General features: G+C 43.6%; 1 protein-coding gene across 5 annotated transcripts in view; it reads left to right on the forward strand.

Moving 5' to 3' along the window:
- The first annotated feature begins 274 nt into the window (after positions 1-274).
- The window catches only part of ARHGAP17 (Rho GTPase activating protein 17), a 56,641-nt gene continuing 33,206 nt past the window's right edge, over positions 275-23,709 (forward strand). For all 5 annotated transcript variants that reach the window (XM_081840633.1, XM_081840634.1, XM_081840636.1 and 2 more), the window contains exons 1-2: positions 275-536; positions 21,016-21,055. In XM_081840633.1, coding sequence (XP_081696759.1) covers positions 484-536; positions 21,016-21,055 — 93 coding nt within the window. In that variant the 5' untranslated portion in view covers positions 275-483. The remainder of the gene's footprint in view (positions 537-21,015; positions 21,056-23,709) is intronic.

Below are 23,709 nucleotides of genomic sequence, written 5' to 3' on the forward strand. Positions count from 1 at the left end.
AGAAGGCGCCTCCTCCGGAAACCGGAAATCTGCCCTCCTGGTCGTTCTCTTGCCTATAGTATACGAACATTCCGAGTCAAAACCGGAAGCTCGGGGTCGTTCTGCCGTCCGCTCTCTATGGTCTCTATCACGTGGTCGACGCCGGAGGAGCAGCAGCCGCCCTGCGTCCCGCCGAGTGGAGCAGGAGGGCGGGACCGCAGTTTGCCCGCGGAGCAGCCGGAAGTGGCGGAGCCTTCCGGTGTGTGTGTGTGTGTGTGTGTGTGTATGTGTGGGCGGGGGGGGGGGGAGGGGGTGTGAGGTGCGACGCCGGCCCGGCGACGACGGAGAAGTTGTGAGGGAAGGTCGGTCGGAAGGTGTCGCCGCCGCCGCTGCCGGTGCCCGGGCAAGGAGCGGGCAGGAGGAGGAGGAGAAGCAGCACGGACGGCGACGCCCCCCTCTCCCCTCCGCCGCCGCCGCAGCCCCGCTCCCCTCGGAAACGCCATCATGAAGAAGCAGTTCAATCGCATGAAGCAGCTGGCCAACCAGACGGTGGGCAGGTGAGAGCCCGGCGGGCCGGGAACGAGGGCGCGGGAGACACCTCAGAAATGCCCCCCCCCCGAAGCCTGGGAACTGTAGTTTGTTAAGGGTGCTGGGAGTTGTAGCTCATTGAGGGGAATGCTCCCATTCCCTGGCTTCTTTTGGGGGTGGAAGGAGGGTTTCTCGAAATGAATGGTTATGTATGTAGCCAACACTGAGCTAGAGGAACAAATGGGATAAGGCAGCTTCCTCTGTTTCTCCCCCACCCACCCCTTGCAGTAGATTAATTTCTTGTGTGTGAAGGACGGCCACCCTATACCCACTTAGACCTTGGTTAATCTGGGTTTTTAATATTGACACTCGCTAACATAAGACTCCAGGTTTCTAGGTAGGAGTATTTTCCCAGCCTTACTAGGAAGGCTGGGAAATTGAACCTGGGAATTGAACCCAGGACCTTTTCTATCCAAAGCAGATGCTGGGGAAAGGGCTGTAGTTCGGTGGAAGAGCAGTTGCTGTGAATGCAGAAGGGCCTAGGTTCACTTCTCTCTCCCCCCCCCCCCCAAGACATCTCTCTGTAGGCTGGGAAAGACCCCTCTCTGAAATCCTGGAGAAGCATTGCTGCCAGTCTGTGTTGACAGTGTTGTGATAGGTGTGCCGGCGGTCTGACTCCATATGAGGCATCTTCCGGTGTTCTACCACTGGGTCGTCTTACTTCACGCGACACTATTAAGTCCAGAGTCTTTCTCCTCATGCTTTGCCTTGCCAGCAAGTTTGTGTTTCCTCCATGACAAACATCCACACCCAAAACAATGATAAATGGTTACAATTTCAAGCATGCGCTCTTAGAGGCATCTATTATTATTATTAGGTGCTATGGTGATGATTCTGCCTGCATACAAAGAGGGAAGGGCTCTGCCAAGGGTCATTTTATTTAGAATTAGACCCAAGGAAGCACAGGGAAAGAAAATGGAATGAAGTGTTTTTAGCATTACAGTGCAGTCCTTTTCATATCTACTTTTTTGCCAAAGGATTGGGGGGGGGGCGAAGCCTCTTAAAAGTGCCCCACCGGGTTTTAAGAGGAAATGTCATTTGCTTTCTGTGTTCCTGCCATTTTTTGTGAGAGTGATTCTTATTTGCTTTGAACCCCAGATGAAGGCTGGTGGTGAGCTAGGCTAGGTGAGCAAGAAAAGTTCATAGACATAGACAGCTACTGTCCTCATCCTGGTGATCTGCTTGGTTGCAAATGGCCTTTACCTCAAGTGTTCTAATTTTCAAATTTCTGATTGAGTAGATTTGAAAGACCTGATGTTTTGGCTGGCCATGGATCACCTAGTCTTTACTCATCCTTGGTCTTGTCTTTCCTTCTGTAGTTACGCTAATGAAAACCTACCTAAGCATGATGATGCAAAAAGGAGGAGGAAATGTTGTTACCTGCTTTCAACCTCAGGAGTAGGGTGGATGATTGTTATGAAGTATCACCAGAAGGATTTCCTTCTCTCACCAACAGAGGTTAGCTAAACAGATAGTATTTCTGAGCCAGCTCATTCTTCCTCATGCACACGCCAGTCTGATCTTAATGATGAGCTGGAGAGCAGGGCGAATATTAAAGCTCAGTTAGATTCAAATGGGTTCAGGTCAACCCAGTCCTAGGTCATTTAGGGCTTTGAAGGTCAGTATCAGTCACTTAAACTGAGCGCAGAAACAGATTGATAACCAGTGTGATTAATGTAGAATTGGCATGATACTGAGCAAATCTTGGTGCCTAATTCTGGGTCCAATTGTAGCTTCCAAGGTCTATACAGTGGTACCTCAGGTTAAGAACTTAATTTGTTCTGGAGGTCCGTTCTTAACCTAAAACTGTTCTTAACCTGAAGCACTACTTTAGCTAATGGGGCCTCCCGCTGCCGCTGCGCTGCTGGAACACAATTTCTTTTCTCATCCTGAAGCAAAGTTCTTAACCCGGGGTACTATTTCTGGGTTAGCGGAGTCTGTAACCTGAAGCATCTGTAACCTGAAGCGCATGTAACCCATGGTACCACTGTGGAAGAACAGCCTCACGAAGAGAACATTGTTAGCAGCCCAGCTCTGATGTAGCCAGTGCATGGGTGACTGAGGCTAGGCCTATCTTCTCCAGCTATAGCTGCAGTTTGAGAACTAAACACAGCTTGGCCATCATTGCTACCTGAGCAGCAAAATAGGCACTTAAGCTGTGTTCTTGGTGGTTCCTGGAGCATGCAAGACATCATATTCTGTATGCTTAAGTGCTGGCACATTGACTCATGGGCTCACTTCAGTTGGGTAAATAAACTCTGTTTGGTGCCCGGACAACTTGATCAGTTATTTTAGAAAACACATTCCTGGTTGAAATGGGGCAACCAGTGAATGCTTTGCTGAAGTGGGTTAATAATACTTCTGAAGTGATAATGTGTTGTAGTGAGGAACATTTCACTACTTTTGTTTTCCTGCAGCGCTGCAGAGATTGTTGGGTTCTCTTCCTCCACTACCTCCAGATCACTGAAAATATAATCTGTTAGATCACACAAAATACTAAATAAGGCAGGGTTGGGTGTGGGGACATGTTTGCTCAGGATCTCCCACCTGCTTGGTTGCACTGTGGAGAACATGCTTAGCTTACATATCAGGAAGTTCCTAGTTCAAATTTGACATCTGCTATGAACTTGCTAGATGACCTTAGGCAAGTCTCCTTCAGCCCTTACTTATAACATGAAGTTGATAATACTAACCTTACCTTACAGGGTTGTTGTAATGACCAGAACAAGCCATTTAAATACTTCTAGTGCTTATGATCAGTATTATGCTTTGACATTCATTTTTAATAACAATGTCAACTAGTGGATTTATTTCTAAGCAACTTATTAATAAAGCAATTTAGAGTGTTCAAAAACTGAATGCAGGTATGGGGAACTGGGGCCAAATGCAGTCCTCCAGACCTTTCTATCTGACTCTTGTGGCTGTGCTATGTCATGCCCCTTCCCGTGCCACATCCCTTTTCCAAAGGCCACTCCCCTCAGTAGCTTTCTGTGAGGTGTGGATGGGTGTCTATAAAAGCCTTTCACTTTTGTATAACTTGAAATATAGCCTACTGTGCAAAGGTAAGAGTCACACCTGTTGCTGCACCCACACTGGCCCCTCTCATCATTATCATATGGCCCCTGGAAGGTTGGCTGTGAGGAAATGGGGTGCTGAGGCTGAAAAAGATTCCCCACTCCTAATGAATGCACTTATTTACTTGTGCACTTATATACCACTTAATTATTTGCATTTCTATGTGGTATACATAAAAACAATTCACCAAAAATGGGATATTATTATTATTAAAATAACCTTTCTTATACATCAATTTATATCAGTTTACTCATAACTTATAACATTAATCTTAGACAAAACATACCATACACACTACATACACTACGATATATACACACCCTAAACACTTACTTCCAATTCATCTCATTGTGCTATTTTACATTTGGTTAGTCTATATATATTTTTTACTTTTCTTTTTCCTATTTGTTATCAGGAAAATTTTCCCATATACTTTCGCTATATTTCAGAATGTAATTCAAGATTCATTCTAAGTCTGCCAGAAGATTAACATTGTCACAGTAGTTTTTAAGATACTTTTTAAATATTATCCAATCTTTATTGACTTTCTGTACAGAATTTCCTCTTATTCTCCCTGTCATCTTTGGGACATAACATTTTATTATAGAACTGTGTACTTTCAGCCATCTTCATATAGGAATGTTATCAGTAGTATTATACCCGGGGGGCAAGGTAGGGAAAATTTGCCCAAGGCCCCCGCATGGTAGAGAAATGGAGGTAAAATATAAGCCACTTACTTCCTGGCTCTCAGCTCAGTGTCTTTGCCATTGTAGGACTTTCCTTTTTTAAAACTATTGTGGCTCTATAGCTGCACTACCTGTTAAGATAAAATCATTCTATCGCTGTTTTGTGCAGTTCAGATTGACTTCAGGCTGTTCAGGTTTAGTAAAGAACACAAAACATTCCCCTTGGAAAGAAAATTGAGGAAAACCTTTTTGAAGCCTCTGAGATAATGTGACAATGTGAGTGGAGTGTACAGGTTTGAAGGTGACCTTTGACTACAGCAATGTGAAGTTAGGGTGGGGTTCAGGGACCTTTGCTACAGTCACTGAGGAGTTTTTGCTATCAGTTTAATTTTATTGCAGGCATTCTCTGAGTGTACTTAGCAGTAGCTGTCAATTTGCATTCTTCTGCCGGACAGAGCATTATAATGCATGCTATCCAGCAGAGCGGTGCTCACTTAAAAATGCTTGTGCACTTACTCATGCAAATTACCACTAAGCATATTCAGAGATAAAGGAGGAACTTTGAAAGAGATTTTTCATTTATTTCCTGTTTCAGTTATAAAAGGAAGCACTTAATAGAAGTGGTGTTTTCTAGGCTCACCTGACTCACTGAAGCATGCAAAAGCATGTTTCCCCAAAAGGGATAAATCTTCAGGTCAGATCTCATATTTCATTGGTTCCTAGTCATGATTTGAAAATTCCCAATGAAGCTGAGCAGATTCCAGCTACCTTATTATTTGGAACAAAATAAAAAAATTCCTTCCAGTAGCACCTTAAAGACCAACTAAGTTAGTTCTTGGTATGAGCTTTCGTGTGCATGCACACTTCTTCATTTGGACATTTCTTATTATTTGGACACTTTGCTCATAAAAATGACTCAAAGCAATTTGCAATACCTTGGCAGGGGATCACCTAGGGAATCCCATATACTCTGCTTTTTCTTGAAGGATGCTCATGATGAGGATGATAAATTAAATAAAACAGAATATTCCTAGCACAATTTGTTTCACTTGAAAATAAATTATTAAAATTGTGTGCACACTAATGACTGGAAGGCTTAGGGTCCTTAAAAATCCTTCAAAAGCAAACAACTGACCATTGCACAAAACTTGCCTGTTTCAAAAAGACACATCTAAAATATCCACTGCTACTCAGCTTCTGGCATCAAATTCAAACCTGAATATTTTTTACAGAAATTATAACACTTCTGAAATACATTTTGACATTTCTTCCTGGTAATAAAGAATTCTCCTTTATGGGGCAACAATTGAGATGATATCTCTGCTATTGTTAGCTGACGTCCAAATGATATTGCTAAGAAGGGCGTACTTGGCTGAGTCTAGAGAATTATGATAGGAAGTTGACTCTTCCTCGCTGGAACTTAGCATGCAATAGCATCATTAAAATATGGTGCCCTGTAAGGCAGTGGTGAGGATGCTGCTGCACCACGAAACATCTCAGATTCCAGAAATTTGGTGGGCAATTTCAGCATGTGACACACACTTTCTTAGACTGCTGGGAGGGTTTCCAGAATTACATAAAGGTGGTACTACTAGTGTACTTTTTTTGTGGAAGAAGATGAGGTAAAAGGGTGTTGCCTGACATGCTTCATAGCTGACAGAATAATATTTGGGAGCTGTCAGGCTCTGATTTTGTTTGTATTCAGGCTCTATGAATAGGAACTGGGACTGTGCATCTCCTCCCGGTGTTAGAAATGACTTTAAATATACAACTAGGCTACATTCTCAAGCTACTGCAAGGCAGAACAGTTGACGGTCAGCAATGTTAAAACTTTGGCTAGAGTCCCATGCTTTCTTGGTATGACACTTAAGCAGCTTTCTTCATAGCCTGTCCTGCAGTTTAGCAAACCTGCTTTGCTTCTTTCTTCCATTTAATACTTGGGGTTAATGGAGATGGAGGGCAGGGCTCTTGTCTTAACCCTTATTTCTACATATGTGACCACTGTGAACAAATACATAATTAAGAGCATTGGGTGATGTTCAACTAAGGTTTACTCTGCATAGACCCAATGAAGTTAATGAATGGGACTAATTTATGTTCATTCATTTCAGTGGGTCTACTTTGAGTAAACTACTACTGATTATACTATTCTGAATTCACAGTTCAGAGACATGAGGATCTGCAAGAAAAGGGGTTTCCCTGAAATGGGAAGTCTCTGCAAACTGCAGAGTGAGCCTTATATTTTCCTTTCTTATTTCCCTTGCTGTGCTTTATAAAGGCCAAATGAGATACAGGGGACTCGGGCTTCTTGATCAGGCTCCACTGGGGGTCAGAAGGGCACCTGTCCCCAGCAGAGCCAGCCCCGGTGTCCCTGCCACTCGCACTTGAACAGCCCGCTCGCCCCAGACAAAGGCAGCCAGGTGGTAGCCAAGCAAGGCTGCAACACTGACCCTACTCTCATGCAAGCAGGAGTGGGGTCAGGGCTCTCTCAGCTTGCAAGGGCAGGCACGCTCTTCAGCCAAGCAGTTTAAAGAGGCGGAGGGAGGACCAAACTGTATCAGCAACTTACCCATGCAGCTTGTTTCTCCCTCTGCCAGAGTAGAGTGTTATGATGGTTTCACCAGCAGTATATGTCTGGTGAAATTGCCGCTGCCCTCTGCCTCCAGCTCCCAGTTAGTTTGTTTTCCCCTCTGGGCGTTGGAGGCAGAGGGGCTTGAGTGGTGCCGGTTTCACCAGACATATAGCACTAAGTAAAGCTGTTATCACAGTCTCCCTCCGCCCCCATTCTGGTCTTGGGCAATATATTGATATATCACCGAGTGCTATCTTGGAAGAAAGGTACAATGGACATTAGTTACTTAATTAAAAAATAATAAATGGGGGGGGGGGTTGGTTGGTGCCAATAGTTGGAGAGGTTGGAATCTTCATCAGGAAAAGAGTGAGGTTCTCTTGTCATCTCACCCTGTCAGCATTTGTCAGATTTCATAAGATGTTTCTTCCTTTCTAAAGTAACTAGAACTTCACCTGCACCCCACCTCCCAGTTAGAAATTTTGTTTGGTACAGTTGCCTGACAGGTGCTCCACTATTTGTCCACGTCATACATTTGCTTTGTTATACTAAAGCAGCCTTCTCAACCTTGAATCCCCAGATGTTGTTCAGTTACAACTCCCATCATCCTTGACCCCTGGCCATGCTGGCTAGAAATGATCAGAGTTGTAGTCCAACAACAGGCTGGACTAAAACCCGCATGCCTTATATCAGTTTTTGAGATGGCGCAGGGCTCCTTGGGTGAGGTAGCATGGCTCCCCTTAAATAAGTCTTTCATTGTTACAAAGCATGCTCGGGTTCTAAAGCTGCTCTACGCCTCCCAGTTTGATTCATAGTGTATAAATTTAAAGTTGGTCTAAGTCAGTCCTCCTGACCTGGGTCCCTCCAGATGTTTTAGACTGCAACTCCCATCAGCCCCAGCCAGCACTGCCATACTGGCTGGGGTTGATGAGAGTTGTAATTCAAAATGGCTGTGGTGGCTGAGGCTGATGGGAGTTGTAGTTCAGAGCATCTGAACACTCCCTCCCACTGGTCTAAACTATGCTGTAAAAATGCTTCAGATTCCAAGGTTCCTGCATCAAATATGTAACTTCTTAGACTTTTCTTGTCCTTTGTTTGAGCGAGCTGGTTACAGTTTCCTTTACTCTTCCTGTTCTGTCAGTGATTTGAGAATGGAAAGAAAGCTTGGTTTGTTGAATCAGGCGTTATTCCATGTTTCTTTTCTTGCTAGATTTACATCTTGCATTGTAGGCAGCAATCTGTCACTCAAGATGCAGTGTTCATTTCTGTGTACACTTTTCATTCCAGCCAATTAAACAGTCAGCAGAGAAGGCTTCTGCAGCTGGATGAATCATTTCATTGTATTATACTACCTCATATATTAAGCCAGTAATGTATGATGTTTTGCATTTCAATTTGAGTTGCTCCTGTACAAGTGCTGAATTAATGACAGTAATGTTAAAATCTTCTGCAATGCAGGAGAAAACTGAAGTTAATACGTTCGTTAATCTTCCACAGGCTCTGCTTCAAGAATGTTTTGAATCTGCTCCCAATTGAAACTCTGCTGAGCTTGTGAGGTTTGGCAGTAGTACAGTCTGGAATCTGATCCTGCCTGTGTGCGCTTTTTTCAGCTCTATTTTTTCTGATATAGAGCAGTCTAAATTTCTTCTGAAATTTATCTGCATTTTAAGATGCAGAAGTTTACTTGGTTTAAAACCCTGATGGTTTTGTCCTGGCAGTGCCTTAGATTTGATTTATTGAGACTAGCAACCTGCACTCTTGAACTTTTGTTGTACCACTCATTAAACGATATCAAAAGCGAAACTACTTATTCTCTGTCTTATTGTCCTCGTACTTAGGGACAGGATTTTCCTCAGTCTCTGCAACAAAAGGCACTGAAGTTATCTACTTCTTAAAATGTAAAGCCCATGTTTCAGTAGTGGGACATATTTTCTGCTTCCACTTCCCCACCTACTTATGGGGATAAACATGTAGCCCTCTGTACATAATTGTAAGCCTTGTTGTGGGAAGATATGTGCAGCCAATGTATGTGCTTTGTGATCGTGTGCTGCACAAATCCTGAGTGGTGGTGCTTTGTGTTCATATGATGTGAAAACTCTGCTGGATTTAGCCATCTCCACAATTAGCATTAACAAAGCTTCTGGGGATGATATCATTGTGGTTGTTCAAGCCAGTTTAGACAAGAGTGCTGTGTGTGATAATACGTTCATAGGGTGGGTGTGTTCCATGCCATGCTGATTACTTTAATAAATTTACAACTAATAAGGTTGTTCAGTCTCTCTGACAGCTGCACTTCAGTGGCTTCTTGCTTTGTTCTAGAGGCCAGTCTGCCTGCCTCAACTTTGTGAATTGTAAACGTTCAGCTTGTGCTTTTACCAGCCAGCGATTTGATATCCCAAGTGCTGTAATCTCAGCCGGAGACCAAGGAGAGCCCTGTGTTAGTCCTGTGATGAGGCGCACAGGATTGAGAAACCGAAGACAAAGTTTTCAAATGACACATCAGTTATTATGGCAAATTGTTCAAAGCAAAACAAAATATCAGGATTGTATTCTGTTCAGATTTTGACATGTGAATCTAGGACTTTTGGGGAACTGTTAGATACCTGTAGTTTTCATCTGCTCAGAGCAAATACATCAAATGAATGAATGAAGTTTTAAGAAAACAATTTTTAAAGTTCATTTCTCTTTTAAAATTCTTCTGAATGGAATCTTAACTTAATGCAAACATATAGGGTTGGATCTAAGGGAAATTTAACTTGGGTTCCCTTGAGAACAATAGGACAAGCTGATCATGACACAATAAATCTATGCAGTTGTATGATGGTTTGATACTGACTTCCAAGGACTGGCAAGTTGCCAAAGATGTCATCTGTTGATCCATTGGGGTGACTTCTATGTTTAGTCACCTCTTTTAAGGGTGACATCCAATGATGTACCTCAGCTAGCCCATGGAGTTTCGCTTGTAGAATGCAACTTCCCCTCCCTTTCCCCCCTGCGCCCCACATCTTCCCCAAATCTTGTTCTGGTGTGGTGGGGGAAACCCCAGAACAGATTTAGGGGGAGAGGAAGTTTTGTTGCACAAGTAGAAATCCTTGCACCAGCAGAAGCACTTTGCTGGATGCCCACCCTAAGCGGTTGCATTTCCGCAGTTCGTGTGTGTTAAAAACCTGGGAGAGCAGAGGGAACTAGTAAGTGCGAAGCAAACCATTTTTGTATCATTAGGAGTGACCAAAGCAACTGACTTTGCATTGAATCACTTCCCTTTCAGGCTTCCTAACAGCCTAACTTAGGTGTATTTCTGAGAGGAAGTGAAACAGCAGCAAGCAGCCCATTTGCTTTTGACAGTACAAGCATAAATATTTGAGGAGGGGTTTCGTCACTGCTCTTCTGGGTGTTGATTTTACAAACTCCTTGAGCCAACAAAAAAGTCTTCCATGCCCTAGATAAACATTCCTCACATTGCCCACCTATAAGCACCCCAGGCCTCTTGATTGAACTTTCCCAGGTGGGAAAATGTTACTAAATATTCGGCACTATGACCAAATTTTATTAGTCAGCATCAAAATTCTTTGTGCACCAGGCTTGTTAACAGGGATGGTGAAGTGCCGAATTTATTCTTTCCAGAGAGTTTAGTATGGTACGGCTCTCCTCTTTTCAGCTGAATTTGGGAAAACCACTTGAAGCATCTGTTGCGTTGAACTGTTTCAATTGCTTTTGTTTGATTTGCTCATTGCAAACAACTGAAAGTCTGTAAATTTTGATAATAAACCTGATTTGCAATGGGTGTTGAATAATTTTGATTACAACTGTATAAGTGTTTTTTACCGCTCTATGTTGTCTTCCATAAAAAACTTTGTCCTCCACATTTTTAGTATATAACTGGTCTTAAGAAGCATTTCACAAATTCTGAAAGGTCTTTTATATCTTAGGCACAGAGAAGATGAGAAGATTGCTTGATAGCATACTGTGACTAATTTACTTGCCACTTGGCACACTGACTGTGTAAATGTATAAGTTGCAATTTGAGCAATACTGGTAAATGTCCCATTGGCACTTGCATGTTCCATTGGGCTGGATGCAGAAGGGATTGCTGGAGAAGTAAGGACAATTGCCTGTGTGCTTGACATTGCTCAGCTTGGTTAATAAGAGTGGCCAGAGATGGACTAACTGAGTGGGTGGTGGGAGTGGTAAATGCCTAATTGTGGGAACGTTTGGTTTAATAACACCAGACTGGATAATTTCTTTTGCATCTCTAACATTGAATTTCTGGGCAAGGTCCTCAACCTGGGGCCAGTAGGCCGCCAGAGATATTTCATGAATGAGACAAGTTATCTAGATCAGGAATGGAGAACCTGGGGCCCTCTGCCCTTTAGTTGTTGTTTGATTGCCATTATCCCTGGCTATTAGCCATGCTGACTGGGGGACTGATGAGAGTTGCAGCCCAGGGCTGCAGGTTCCACATCCTTCATCTACAGCAATTTCAGTCCAGCTCTAGGTCTGGTTTTATGAACAAAACAGCTTTGGCTGTGAACTGCAGTGGAATTTAGCAGGGAAGGAGCTGCATTCTTGCTGGTTCTGCTTGACCACTCAGTGTTTTTCACTACCGTCAGCTATAGAATCTCTGGCTTTCGGAGGTTGAAAGAGCAACAAAGGGCTATTTGTAGAAGAACTTTTAAGCAGCCCCCCATGCTGCACATCGAAGTCCCGATAATTGGGTCTTCAAAGCACAGCAACACCTGGCATCACAGTGATGTGACTACAGGCCAGAAAAACTTCCCCACCCCTGAAGTAGCAGGTGAGGATAGGGAGCCTATGGTAAAATTCTTATTAGATTAAAAAACACAAAGTAAAGCTGCTATAAAAAGGATTATCTTTTTGTGTGGTTTTTTAAAAAGTTGTAGGCATGAAAGCAAACTTGAATGTGTGGGTGGTCTAAGAACTTTGAAAGTATTAAACCACAAAAACTCCTATTGCCAAAAGGATTTGGGTGTGTTTCCCCTCCTTCCCATGTTAGTTGCTGCTACAACAGCTCCACCTTGCACCTATAATTTTAAAATAGAAATGACGTCTTCATGTGCCAAAAGCTTCACTGGTGCTAAGTATTTATTCAGGAAGGAGTTCAGTGGCACATACTTGGCATTTACATCATCAAGCATTATGTAGGCAGCTGGCTGGTTGGCTGTATGTGAATTTTGGTCTACACGTTTTTGATTTGATATGATATTTGTATTAGGCTTTTCCAACAACAAGTGTTGAGCTCAAAGTGGCTCACAACAATCATAGCATTAAAACAACAAGCATTGCAGTCACTGTAATATGAAACACATTAGCATAAAAATCAAACAACAACACATTCATCAAAACAATTAATACAGTTCAATGGAGTCATAGTTATTCAAAATATCAGAAAGAGCTGTTGAGCACCAGCCCTGTGCTGGATCACATCCCCTCTCTGGAAAGGGGCTTCTTTGCTCAGTGGTTGCTCAGATCTTGACTTCTTTTTTACCCTGTATGGGTCCACAGGTGTGCCTTCAGGTGGGAGCTCTTGGAATAGGTCTTGATGCAGCTGGCGCAGGTATGGATGGGTGTGACAGTCTACGTGGGGTCAGGAGCAATGACCCCTCTTGGACTCAGCTTCCAGCTGCTCCAGCAGCCAGAAGGTCATCGGGAAATATTGAGGAAGGTTTCCAAATCCCAAAATGGGTTTGTTGGTCTAGTGTGACTGTGTTCTACCTCTGCTGTCAGAGGCATTATGCCTCTGAATACTAGTTGCTGGGGATCACAAGTGAGGAGAGTGCTGTTGGACTCATGTCTTGTTTGCAGGTTTCCCTTTGGCCATGGTAGGAACAGAATGCTGGACTACATGGTTCCCCTTTGGCCTGATCCAGCAGTCAGGCTCTCAAGTTCTTTTGCAGATGTTGCCTTGCCTGAAGTTCCATTTACTGCAGTTCCAAATCAACTAAGGCTGTCAAAGCACCTTCAGGTTGTACGCAATGTGTTTTCTTCAGTTGTAGTCATGGCTTTTCCTCCCTTCCACCCCTCAAGACTGTGAAATTCTGTTCTCAACATTGCATTGGGAATATATGTTCCACTGCCCATGTTTCTCAGAATGGCAGGGCATTCCGTCGTACTCACAAGTGGCCCACAAACTGGGTGAGATCATAGGCTTGTAAGCAAGGAGGAGTTTCCTGTGACAAATCACCCGCCTTGCAATGGCCTGTGGTGCCGTCAAAATAAAACACAAGGTTTTTATGGTTGGGAGACTTTGTCCTGGATTTCAGTATGGCTTTTAACAGAAAGCGGAGAACATTTACAAAGCAGGCCCTTTCATATTAAGATTATGTCAACAGGAGAAACATAGGAAGCTGCCTTGTTAGACCATTGAGGCCTATCTAGCCCAGTAAGTGTCTGCACTAACTGGCAGCAGCTCTCCAGGGTTTTGGAGAGGGATCTTTCTCCAGCTGTACCTGGAGATATCCAGGATTGAACCTTCCAGAGTTGAAAATAGCTCGAGTAACTTTTTGAAATTTTAATACTTTGCCTGTTAATAACTGCGAAGCCTCTTTCTCTGCGCATTGCCATACACTAGGGCACAAGACAGCCCTTCCATGTGTGGGTCAGGAATTGCAGGCATGCAGATGTCCATAGGGCAGTGCCTGCCTATGGGGAAGGGAAGCAGTCGGTGCCAGGCAGGAGGTTCTTGCAGTTTGCTCTCTATTTCAAAAGTAGCTTTCTATGCAGTACAGAGGCTGCTGGCCAAGTCAAAAGCCCCATTGAGAGCGTAGAATTGTGTGCTGTTCTGGATTGTGGGCCAATTGTTTGGAGTGCTCAAATGACCAGTCATAAGAGTCTGCTCCTGAAGGGGTTACCTAAATCCTCTCAAGTATTGGGAAAGAACACTCCCTGGTTTTAATAGATTTTAGATACGTATATAGTTTTAATTCTGCCTCTGTTTAATTTTTTTTAATTATTGTTTTTTCTATGCTTATAGCAGTTCTTTTTTTATCTGTAAGCCAAGCTGAGTCCTGTTGAGGAAAAAGGCAGGGTATTAATCATACTCATAATCATTCTCTCTGTATCTGTTGATGCTTCAGGTAAGTCTTCAAAGCAGGATTCAATGAGCTAAGGAGCACATATAAATAAATGAGACAGAACTATTTCCCTCCCATTATTTTACTCATCATGTGTGCCTGAATCTTGCACTGCATGCCTTAATGTGCAATACAGTAGAACCTTGGTTCTCGAACTTAATCCATTCTGGGAGTCCATTCGACTCCTGAAACCATTCGAAAACCAAGGCGCACCTTCCAGTGGGCTGCACGAGCTTCCTGCACTCAATCGGAAGCTGTGTCAGACGTTTGGCTTCTGAAAAACGTTCAGAAACTGGAACACTTCTGCGTTTTCGGCATTCAGGAGCCAAAACGTCCGAGTGCCAAGGTGTTCAAGAACCAAGGTACAACTGTATAAAAATCAGGGTGGTTCACAAGAGAGAGAGAAGGCGCACTCCATAATCAGGACATAGCTGACTTCCCATGGTAAGCTTAAGGTTGTAAGAAATGGTCTTTTTAATTTTATGTTGTACCACACCCTCATTTTGTATTATGTCACATCCTCTCTATGGCTGGCACCCCCAGTGACCTTTCAGAATGAGCCCACTAGTCTAAAAGGGCTTCCTACCTTTGCTCTACAGGGTGTACACACTAGTCTCCTTGTGTGTATCCTGTTGCTAAGCAGTATCAAAATAGGCAGGAGCTCTCAGTGACAGAATGCTGGGACCAGATGGGGAGCCTGAAGCAAAGTGGTATTTTCTGGATGACATTCTCCAACCCTGGCAGGGTCCCTGTTTCAAACAAGAGGCCTCCAAGGTTCCCTTTTCAGTTCTTATCTAAGCATAAATGGAAGTTTGATCATATGCAAGGCAAGTGCATAACCTGCTTGTGTTTTATCATTCTATAAACCAATAAAAGACTCAACTTTTTAAAAGTTGACAAAACGCAGACAGCAAAAATTAGAATTCCCTAGACATGAAAATATCTGGTAGGCTGAAAGGCAGGGGTATCAATGTTAAAATTAAAATAGGTAGCAAATACAGACAAATGGCATATCACCTGTCAATGCAAGAACCTCCTGGAGCTATAGGATGCAGGTAGTAGCCTCCTGACCACACTCCACTTTTGTATCCAGGAGGAGCAAACAGGACTGCCTCTCTTAACTGTGTCGATGAGACTGGCTGGTTAAGGCTTTAGCTTGTTGGTGCTGGTACCACAGAAAGTACAATTAATCGGTTTTAGAGATCAGAATAAAAGAGAAATGGGAGGAGAATCTGGGTCGGTGGTAAAGGAAATGGACCTGAAGCTCATTACATCTTATAATTTTTGGGGGAGGGGGATTAGAGTTGTGGGTACCTTTTCCATCTTCACAGCTGTGCGGTCCCCAATCTATCGCTAAACACAGATGTGCAGCTGACAGCAAGGAAAGGCCATTGACAGGGTGGGAGGGAGCATCCTGTGTCCATACTCATGCACATCCCAAGACACCTGAACAGCATTACAAGCCTCCTGTTCCTGGGTGTCTGAGTCCATGAGCAAAAGCACTCCATTAAGTTGGACACAACTTTGTCGCTGGTCCAACTTACACCTCCACATAACAGCTTGCCTGCAGTGACTGGACAGAATCACTCTATTCTTTATCCAAACAATTTGGCTGGCATTGAAAGCATTTGGATAACTATGCGAGTGTCTGCCTAAACTGCCACTGATCTGAGAGTACATGAGCATTGAGATAATCTTGAGGATTAGTTAACAGAAGTCAACTATCCAGGAGCTTTACTGTACTTGCCGCATCTGAAATAGGAATAGAAATTTTAAGCAGTGTTAAAAACAGCACATTATTTGATTACTTCCTGGGAGCTAGTGTAGATGGCTAGAGCATTGATATGGCTTTTGGGTCACATTGTGATAGCTTTTGAGGGCTGGGGCTGGTGGGAGTTGCAGTCCATACTGCTGAATACCAGTTGCTGGAAACTGCAGGAGGGGGAGAGTGCTCTTGTGCTCAAATCCCACTTGCAGGTTTCCTACAATTATCTGGTTGGCCACTGCAAAAACAGGACACTGGACAAGATGGGCCATTGGCCTGATCCAGCAGGCTCTTGTGTTCATCATGGAAATCTAAGTTGGGTCTGATGGGAGTTGTGGACCAAAATATCAGGAGAGTTTAGTGAAGGCTGAAATAGATCTTTCAATTAAAAGTCGGGGGAAAGGGAATTGTGTTTCATGCTTTCTTTAAAACTTGTAGGAGCCAGCCATATTTAATTTTGGAAAGGAATTCCATAAGGTGGGAGCCACCACTGAGAACAATCTGCCTCCCTAAGGAAGCTTGGCTGCCTCCTTTGTTAATGTCTTTTAGGTACCAAGTGAGGGCAGTCCTGCTTCCTTTGACTTACCCTGAGGTTTGGCACAAGTTCTGTTCATTGTCATACTTCTGAGTGCTTTTTGAGTTGTTGGTCTTGACCTTATGCTGTATTTTTATTTTAGCCTTTTAGCCTGTTTATTGTTTTATAATTGTACTGTGAGCCCCCTTATGGATTCAACAAAAGGAAATACTTTTAAACAAATGCAAATGATATTTCTAAATGCACACCATGTGATATGGTCTTAATTCCTAAGCCACCTCTTGGGCCATCCCCAGTGGTAAGGGGACGGTTTACAGCCCCGCCCTTCTTCTGTCTTGCTAATTCAGAGAGTTGCCCTGTGCTTCTCCTCATTGCTAGAAGCAAAATCCTAGCTTTAGCATCCCTAGACAGCTGGTGCCTCATAGGATGCACACAGACCAATATTTCTGAAACTCTGGCAGTAAAGAGTTTTGGTCATTTTAACCAACAAAGACAAAGGATCTGAAGCAGCTCTTTGTGGCAGATTTGTAATATTTGTCGGAGGGGGGAAACCGGCCCCTTAAAGTTATGGAGCCTCTTTGTCTTGGCTTCTGCACAAAGCTGCAAATTTTTCCATGTCTTCCTCCACCCTGGCCTGGCAGCCAGTCCAGCCATTGTGCTATAGAAAGTGAGCAGGATGTATTGGTAATGCAGCCTCTAGTCTCCTGGCTCACTGTAAAGCTAGTTTCCCAAGGCTAGGAAGCCTTTCTGAAGCAGAAAACAGAAATACCTCGTCTGCCAAAAAACTGCCAAGCCATGGAAACTTAGGGCCCAGAGTGGCTTCATGGATGTGGCTCTACACTGCTGTAACTTCTCTGGAGTTTGGGGTTCCTTTCCTTTCATCACCTTTAATCCCTCGCTCAAGGTTCAAGAGTTGCGGTCTCAGTTTGCAATTTGAAAGTGGAACTTGAGGGTTGTATCCAAGAGCAGACCCACTAAATGAATGAACCTAAGTTACGTCCATTAAATTCATTGGCCTTTCTCTGAAGAGGACTAGCATTCAATAACAACTCTTGAGTCACAGTTCATGGTCTCTTCTAATATGTGTCAGCATCAGATTTTCTTTGTACTTCCTTGTTGGCCATCTGGGACTATTTAATTCCCACCCTCGCTTCATCACTTGCCCTACTTCTTAGTTTAGCCTCCGTCAAAGTTGAGCCTGTAGAACAGGACTTGGAATTCCTTCTAACCAGGAAATCGCCCTTCCTGGTGTTCTGTTTTCCCCCATCATACTTCCAGCTCTGGCTAATGACCAATCATCAACTTGAAAAAGCAAACCTAGCCATTTCTTACTGAGCTAGGATAAATCTCAGACACCTGCTTACCCAGGGTGCCCAGAGGCTTGCCTAGGAATTTGAAATGTTTTTCTATCCCAGAGAACAGTCACACACGAAAGAGTGTAATATGGACTCTGGCACACAGTTTTGAAAATTAAAAAACAATTTCCTCATCCTGTTCATGCAGAGAATGGTTGGGAGTGTATCTGCATTTACTTAATGAATTTGCCAGTTAGACAGAGCTTAGATGAGCTCCCAATGGTCAGAGAATGGCCCTTTCATTCATTCCGCAAACCATTTGTCCTCATGTTTAGACTGGATAATTTTTTCTTTCAGTTTTTGCAGATTAGAATATTTTGTATTGGATAAAGAAGTGCACTACCTAGTTGAGAAAACATGTTTGTTTAGGCAAGATGTTGGCGTGCTTTAATTTTATGCTGTTAAGTTTAATTCTTTTAAATGAATTAATTACTTTTAAAAAACTGTTTGTTGATATTTTTATTACTCCTTGTAAACCATTTGTAGATTTTTATTACAATCAAGTGATATTTAAATTTTGTTAAATAAAATAAATTGTAAGTGTATGAGGAGTCTCAAAATGCAAACACAGCTGTCCTGACCCTGAATTAGCTCCTCATCTTCAGAGGACAAGGGTTGGGATGCAGAATAGAAGAGGGAATTGCCCTAAGGGCCAGCCCCAGATGTCTCTACCACCACAGAAAATTCATACATGGAATGGTCAGTACTCTGGTATGTGAACCAATGTTCAAACTATTAGCATAAGACAGATTCATACATTTCTGGGAACTTTCTTTGTTCCCTTCATTTTTTCCAAATACTTTTGCTGGTCTTCTGGGGACCTCCCAATTCAACAGCTGGTCTTTTTCTTAACTATGCAAATAGCTGAGTAGCCAAAAACTTCACTTCTGCTGGGGAAAGCCACTTCACATTTTTGAGGAAGGACTCCTATGCATCCAGAAGATTATTCTTCTTCCTCTTTAGCCTTGGCATTAAGTGCTGTTGCAAACCCTCTCCTTCCTTCCATGCTTTATTGTTCCAAAAAGTGTCTGGAACAGCTTATCTGTTTCCCAAATGCATCCTATTATGTATTGTGGATGCTTGGACAACCCAGCCACTTGCATGGTGGGTTGGAGGACAGAAGCGACATGTCTCTCTAGTTAGTCATACTTTGAAGACAGACAATATTACCCCATCTTTCCACTGTAGTGAAACCTATATTCTCCCCCTAAACATGATTACTCAGGTAAGCTCTGTTTGGTTAAATCTTTTTCAAGGGAAGTGTGCTCAGGATTGTATCCTTAGATTGCCATTCAAAGCACGCTTCTGAATAAACCTTTCTGATCCATGGTTTTATCTGAAATGCAGGCATTAGTCAGAATGCAAGTACCAGATGATAATATGAAAGCTCTTGAATTACTGTAAGGCTTCTGTACTTCTGGTCAGCTCCAGAGACTTGGCTACTTGCTTTACTTCCAGCAACTAGAGCCAATTATTGCAACTGACTGGAGTTTCAGGGAGCCTCCTATGGAAACTCTGGTGAGCCAAATTTTGAGCGACATTATTTATGGAAAATCTTCCAACCCATTTGAGGTTAGTCCATCCAGGGAAAGGGGAGCCTTCTTTGAAACCTCTGTTTGCTTGCTTGCTTCTGTGGGTTCTGAATAGGATTGCTATAACTCATTCTTGCATGTTCTTGCTGGATCGAGAGGCTAAAATGGCTGGATTTTACTTCCATCGGTGTCCTGTTTAGTGAGGTTTAGCAAATCAAGGAAAATGCTGCTCTTTAAGTATCCTTTCTAAAATTTCATTTTTGTTCTGAAACGGATCTCTCTTAAGTCGTTCACTGTTCCTGTGTAGGCTGGCTTTGTACTGCTATAAAAGAAAATTGGGGTGGGGAGAAAAACCCGATATATTGAAAGGCTAAGGAGAAGCCTCACCCTGATTCTTATCAGTCCCCTTCCATACAGATGTGTCTTCTGCATTCTCAGGTTCTCAACACCTCACCAAAGAATTTGAAGTAGTCAAAGGCTGACAAGCGCAAAACAGAAGGAAGTGAGCAATGATATTTTCCTTAAAAGATTCTAGCCCTCTTGGTTTTGATAATGGGCTGGTCTACATAGGAACATAGGAAGTGGCCTTATAGCAAGTTGAACAGTTGGTCCATCTAGCTCAGTATTGTCTAACTGAGTGGCAATGGCCCTCCAGGTTTTCAGACTAGGGTCTCCTTAAGCCCTACATGGAGAAGCTGGGAATTGCACCTACTGCATGCACAGGTCTACCACTGAGCCGAGTTGCTTTTTTTAAGGTAAACATTTCACCAAGCTAGTGCAAGCTCCTGGCTGGGAGCCCAAGTACTACAAGACAGAAAGATGCCCTGGCTGCTGTTGAATGCAGTGAGACCATTCCGAATCGATGGCTCAGAAGGGGCTGGGATGCCTGTGTTTTTGAACTTTTCTCTCTCATTGGGAGGAGGAAGAAAATAAGCACAGTAACCATCCTTGGGTTTATGTAGAATCTGCCAATTCCCAGGAAAAGCATGAAGCCTGCGAATAAATAAATTTGGCTGGCAGCCAGCTCGCAAGCTTATGGAAAAATGCTTTTCAAAACATGCTGCCAAGGATTGCCTCAGACCAGGTAGAGTTTCACATCCGCATAATGGGGAGAGTGTTTTTCTAGAGCGCACAGCTCTGGGGTGCTGTCTGTAGTGCTGCTGCACAAGTTCTCCGTGCCACTGCATCTAATTCTTCTGAAATCATAGAATTGTAGAGTTGGAAGGTACCCCCGGGGTCACCTAGTCCACAACCCTGCCATGCAAGAATTCTGCCCATAGCTGTCCCTGTGTGGGCTTTATTTGTATTACATTTTCCCTGCCCTGCCTTCATGGAGCTTATTTGTGCAGCCCATGGTCTTGTCCTTTTAAACTTCTGTAAGGTAGATAATACATGGGTGATGGGGGGACTGTCCACAGGTCACCCAGTGGACTTCATGGTTGTGTGGCCAAATAGGCAATTGAAGACTGGGCCTTTGTGGTGATCTGCTCTCAACTTGGGGCATGCATCATTTGTGCTGTGGTGAGAGAAGCATGTTGCAGTCATGACCCCATAGACAGCAGCACGATGCCATAAGTAGTTCTAAAATAGCCTTTCTTAGGCTTTTGATCTCCAGAGATGTTTTGTACTACAATTCCCATTAGCCCTGGCCAACCTAGTTGTGCTTGCTGGGGGCTGATGGAAGTCGTAGTGCAAGACACCTCTGGAGATCCCCAATTTGGAGAAGGCTAGCCTCAGAAGACAAGGTGGTGCTCCTAGATACAAATGCATATTTGTTCTACCTTGCTTTACATACAGATCATTTCAGTGCTTCTTCCCCCTCCCCTCTCTTTCTCAACAGAGCGGAGAAAACTGAAGTCCTCAGTGAAGATCTGCGACAGGTATTATAATTTATTAATTAATGGCTGCCTCTGGAAGAGGGGTCGGGGGAGGCACTGGCTGTTTCTCACATGCTGGATGGGAAAGCTGCAACACAATTTCAGGCAATAGAAGAAGGAATTTACCACACTAGCCAGAAGGGAATTTGAAAGGTTCTGGAGGGCAGGCAGTGTGGTCAGAAGTGAAATAAAAACTGAGACATGTTAGTATTCAGAGTCACTGTGCATACTGCAACATGGCAGGTCTTAGTGTGGTTGTGACGAGGCCTCCCTCTATTCCACTTAAGTGGGGAAATGACCTCTGCAAATCATTCTGGTTGAGTAAATAAACATCTATTGTTTTACATAATTTGTCTAGTTACCAAGGCAAGGCAAGAAGGGAGGGAGCTGCCTGGTACACAAAAGTATGCTTATTGAGCCTAACAAGTTTAAAATCTAAATCCTTCTTCTGGGGCAGTCTTTGAAACAACCACCTTGAGACTTTGCTCTCCAATTCTATTGCAGAAAGAATCAGTTGGACACCAAGGACTTGGGCTGGTTGTTATGCAGGGTGCTCCCAAGGAAGGACTTCTATGCACCTCTCATTTTCCTGCATTTGGTGCCTTCCCATTTTTCTCTTCCTGCCCAGGGCAGGAGCAGCAAGCTGTGCAGATTATTCCTGCCCCCTGGTCTGGGCACCTGAGATTTCAGTGGGTGTTTCCTTTATATTTTGAAGTTTGGCCTCCCAGCCATAAAGGAAATAATAAGTGTAAGCTAAGATTTTCAAAAAGCTGAAATTGTCCCATGTATGTCTCAGACATGGGGTGTGTGTGTGTGTGAGAGAGAGAGAGAGAGAGAGAGAGGAGAGATCTCAGAAGAGTGCAAAGCACATAGCCTTACTTAGAACTTCTTGGCTGTGGCTTCTTGCACATGTCTGAGTTTGAAGAGAGTTTCCTGATAAGCAAAGGCTCCGCCTTTCCCTTCGTCAGTCTCTGTTGAAATCTGGATCCTTTGCAGTTGCCGAAGGGAGCTTTGTCTCATTCCTTTGTTGGATCACACAGAGCAACAAACAGCAGTGTCCTCCCACTTGCGCAACAGAAAGCTGCTTGCACAAGTGGGAGGACACTTTCTCTTCTCCCCCTCTGGATCCCCCAAAATCTGCTCTGGAGGGACCCCCAACCTTCTGGTGCAGATTTTGGGGTCATGAGGGGATTGCTGGGGGGAGGAGAGGAAGGAGAAACACTGTTGTGCAAGCAGCATACCCCCCCCCCATGTTACATTTAACCTCACTCATAACCTGCTCAGTCCCATGGGTTTCAGCTGTGTTTCGAAGCACACATGTTTACCCGCTTTGCTCCAGAGGAAGATAAAGAGGATGCCCCTGTCTTCATGATCCCATGAGATATTTCTAATCTGCCACTCATCAGAGTAAATTATGACTGCTATGTTTCTCATGCTATCCGTATAAAAAATGTACTGTGGATTGCTACTGCAGTGTCCCCTGAGTTTAGTAGAATGAAAGGAATTACTGAAAAATGAGTGAAAGCAACTAAATACAATTTAAAAAAAATAAAAATTCTCTTGAATTTGTAAAATGCTTATCAGTATACATTTATGGCTTTTCATTTGGAAACAGGGAAGCAGGACGTGAAGTTCCTAATTAGACTGCACTGCCCACAGCCGCCTCCTTTCTCTGTGTTTTCCAGCCTAGCTATATTTCACCTTCCAGACTTGAGATTCAGCTGTTTGTTTTATAGACGTGGGATCAGAAGCTATTTTCCCTTATTTTATTTTTATATTCCAACTTTCCTTCACGTGACTAAACGGGGTGATGGTCTTTCTGAATCAGAGAGGTGGGGAAACAAGCAGATTTTGGCAGGGCTGCTGTGTAAATATCTGCAGCTAAGGATCTTTTTTTTAAAAAAAAATAATAATAGTGCCTTGTTGCCTTGGTGATCATATGAAATATTTGGAGTGGAGGGAGGTGGAGAGAAGCCAGAAATTGTTCCAGCCGACTGTTGGCAAACCATTTTTTTGCTAGCATGGGCTTCCCATGCACAGGCGCTTGACCTGTCAACGCCCAAATGGAACTGCTTGCTCACTTGCTTGTTTGGCTTTGCTGCTGAACAGAATCCTTCCAAGTGTGTCTGATGCTGGGTGTACATTTTCAGTTGCATCTCCTCCTCCTGTGGAGTTCCATGTGTTTCGCCATATGGCAGAAAACGTTTCTGTCCTTTGGAATGCTCTCGTTTTAAACATGCTAATTTCCAGAGATGGAGTAGGGCCCCTTCTGACAGAAGGAAGCTTTCCGTACGTTGCTCTGGACTCACTTAAATGCCAAAGGGCTTAACAATAAGTTGCAAAGCAGAAAGATGTGTAGACTTTAAGACCAGCTGTTTGCTGATAAGAACATCTGTGATGTTCCTAGTCTTGCTGGGAGAACTGAAAAGTTGGCATTTCAAAAGTGCAGTTTGTTCCCGAGCTGTGAGGCTGGAGCCCCTCTGCCTCACAGCATGGAGCCAAAAGGGGCCAAGGCTGTGTATAGTCCTACTCTGTGTGCATCCGTCTCCACAATGCACAACTGACCTATCAAAGGAGCATCTTCCTCTGTGCCTTAAATGTCTGGTGGCTGTGTGGAAGAATGAGCTGCGTTAACCAAACAGAAGGTCAACAGCTTC

This window comes from Podarcis erhardii, assembly GCF_964252035.2.
Source record: "Podarcis erhardii genome assembly, chromosome: 14".
Lineage (NCBI taxonomy): Eukaryota > Metazoa > Chordata > Lepidosauria > Squamata > Lacertidae > Podarcis > Podarcis erhardii.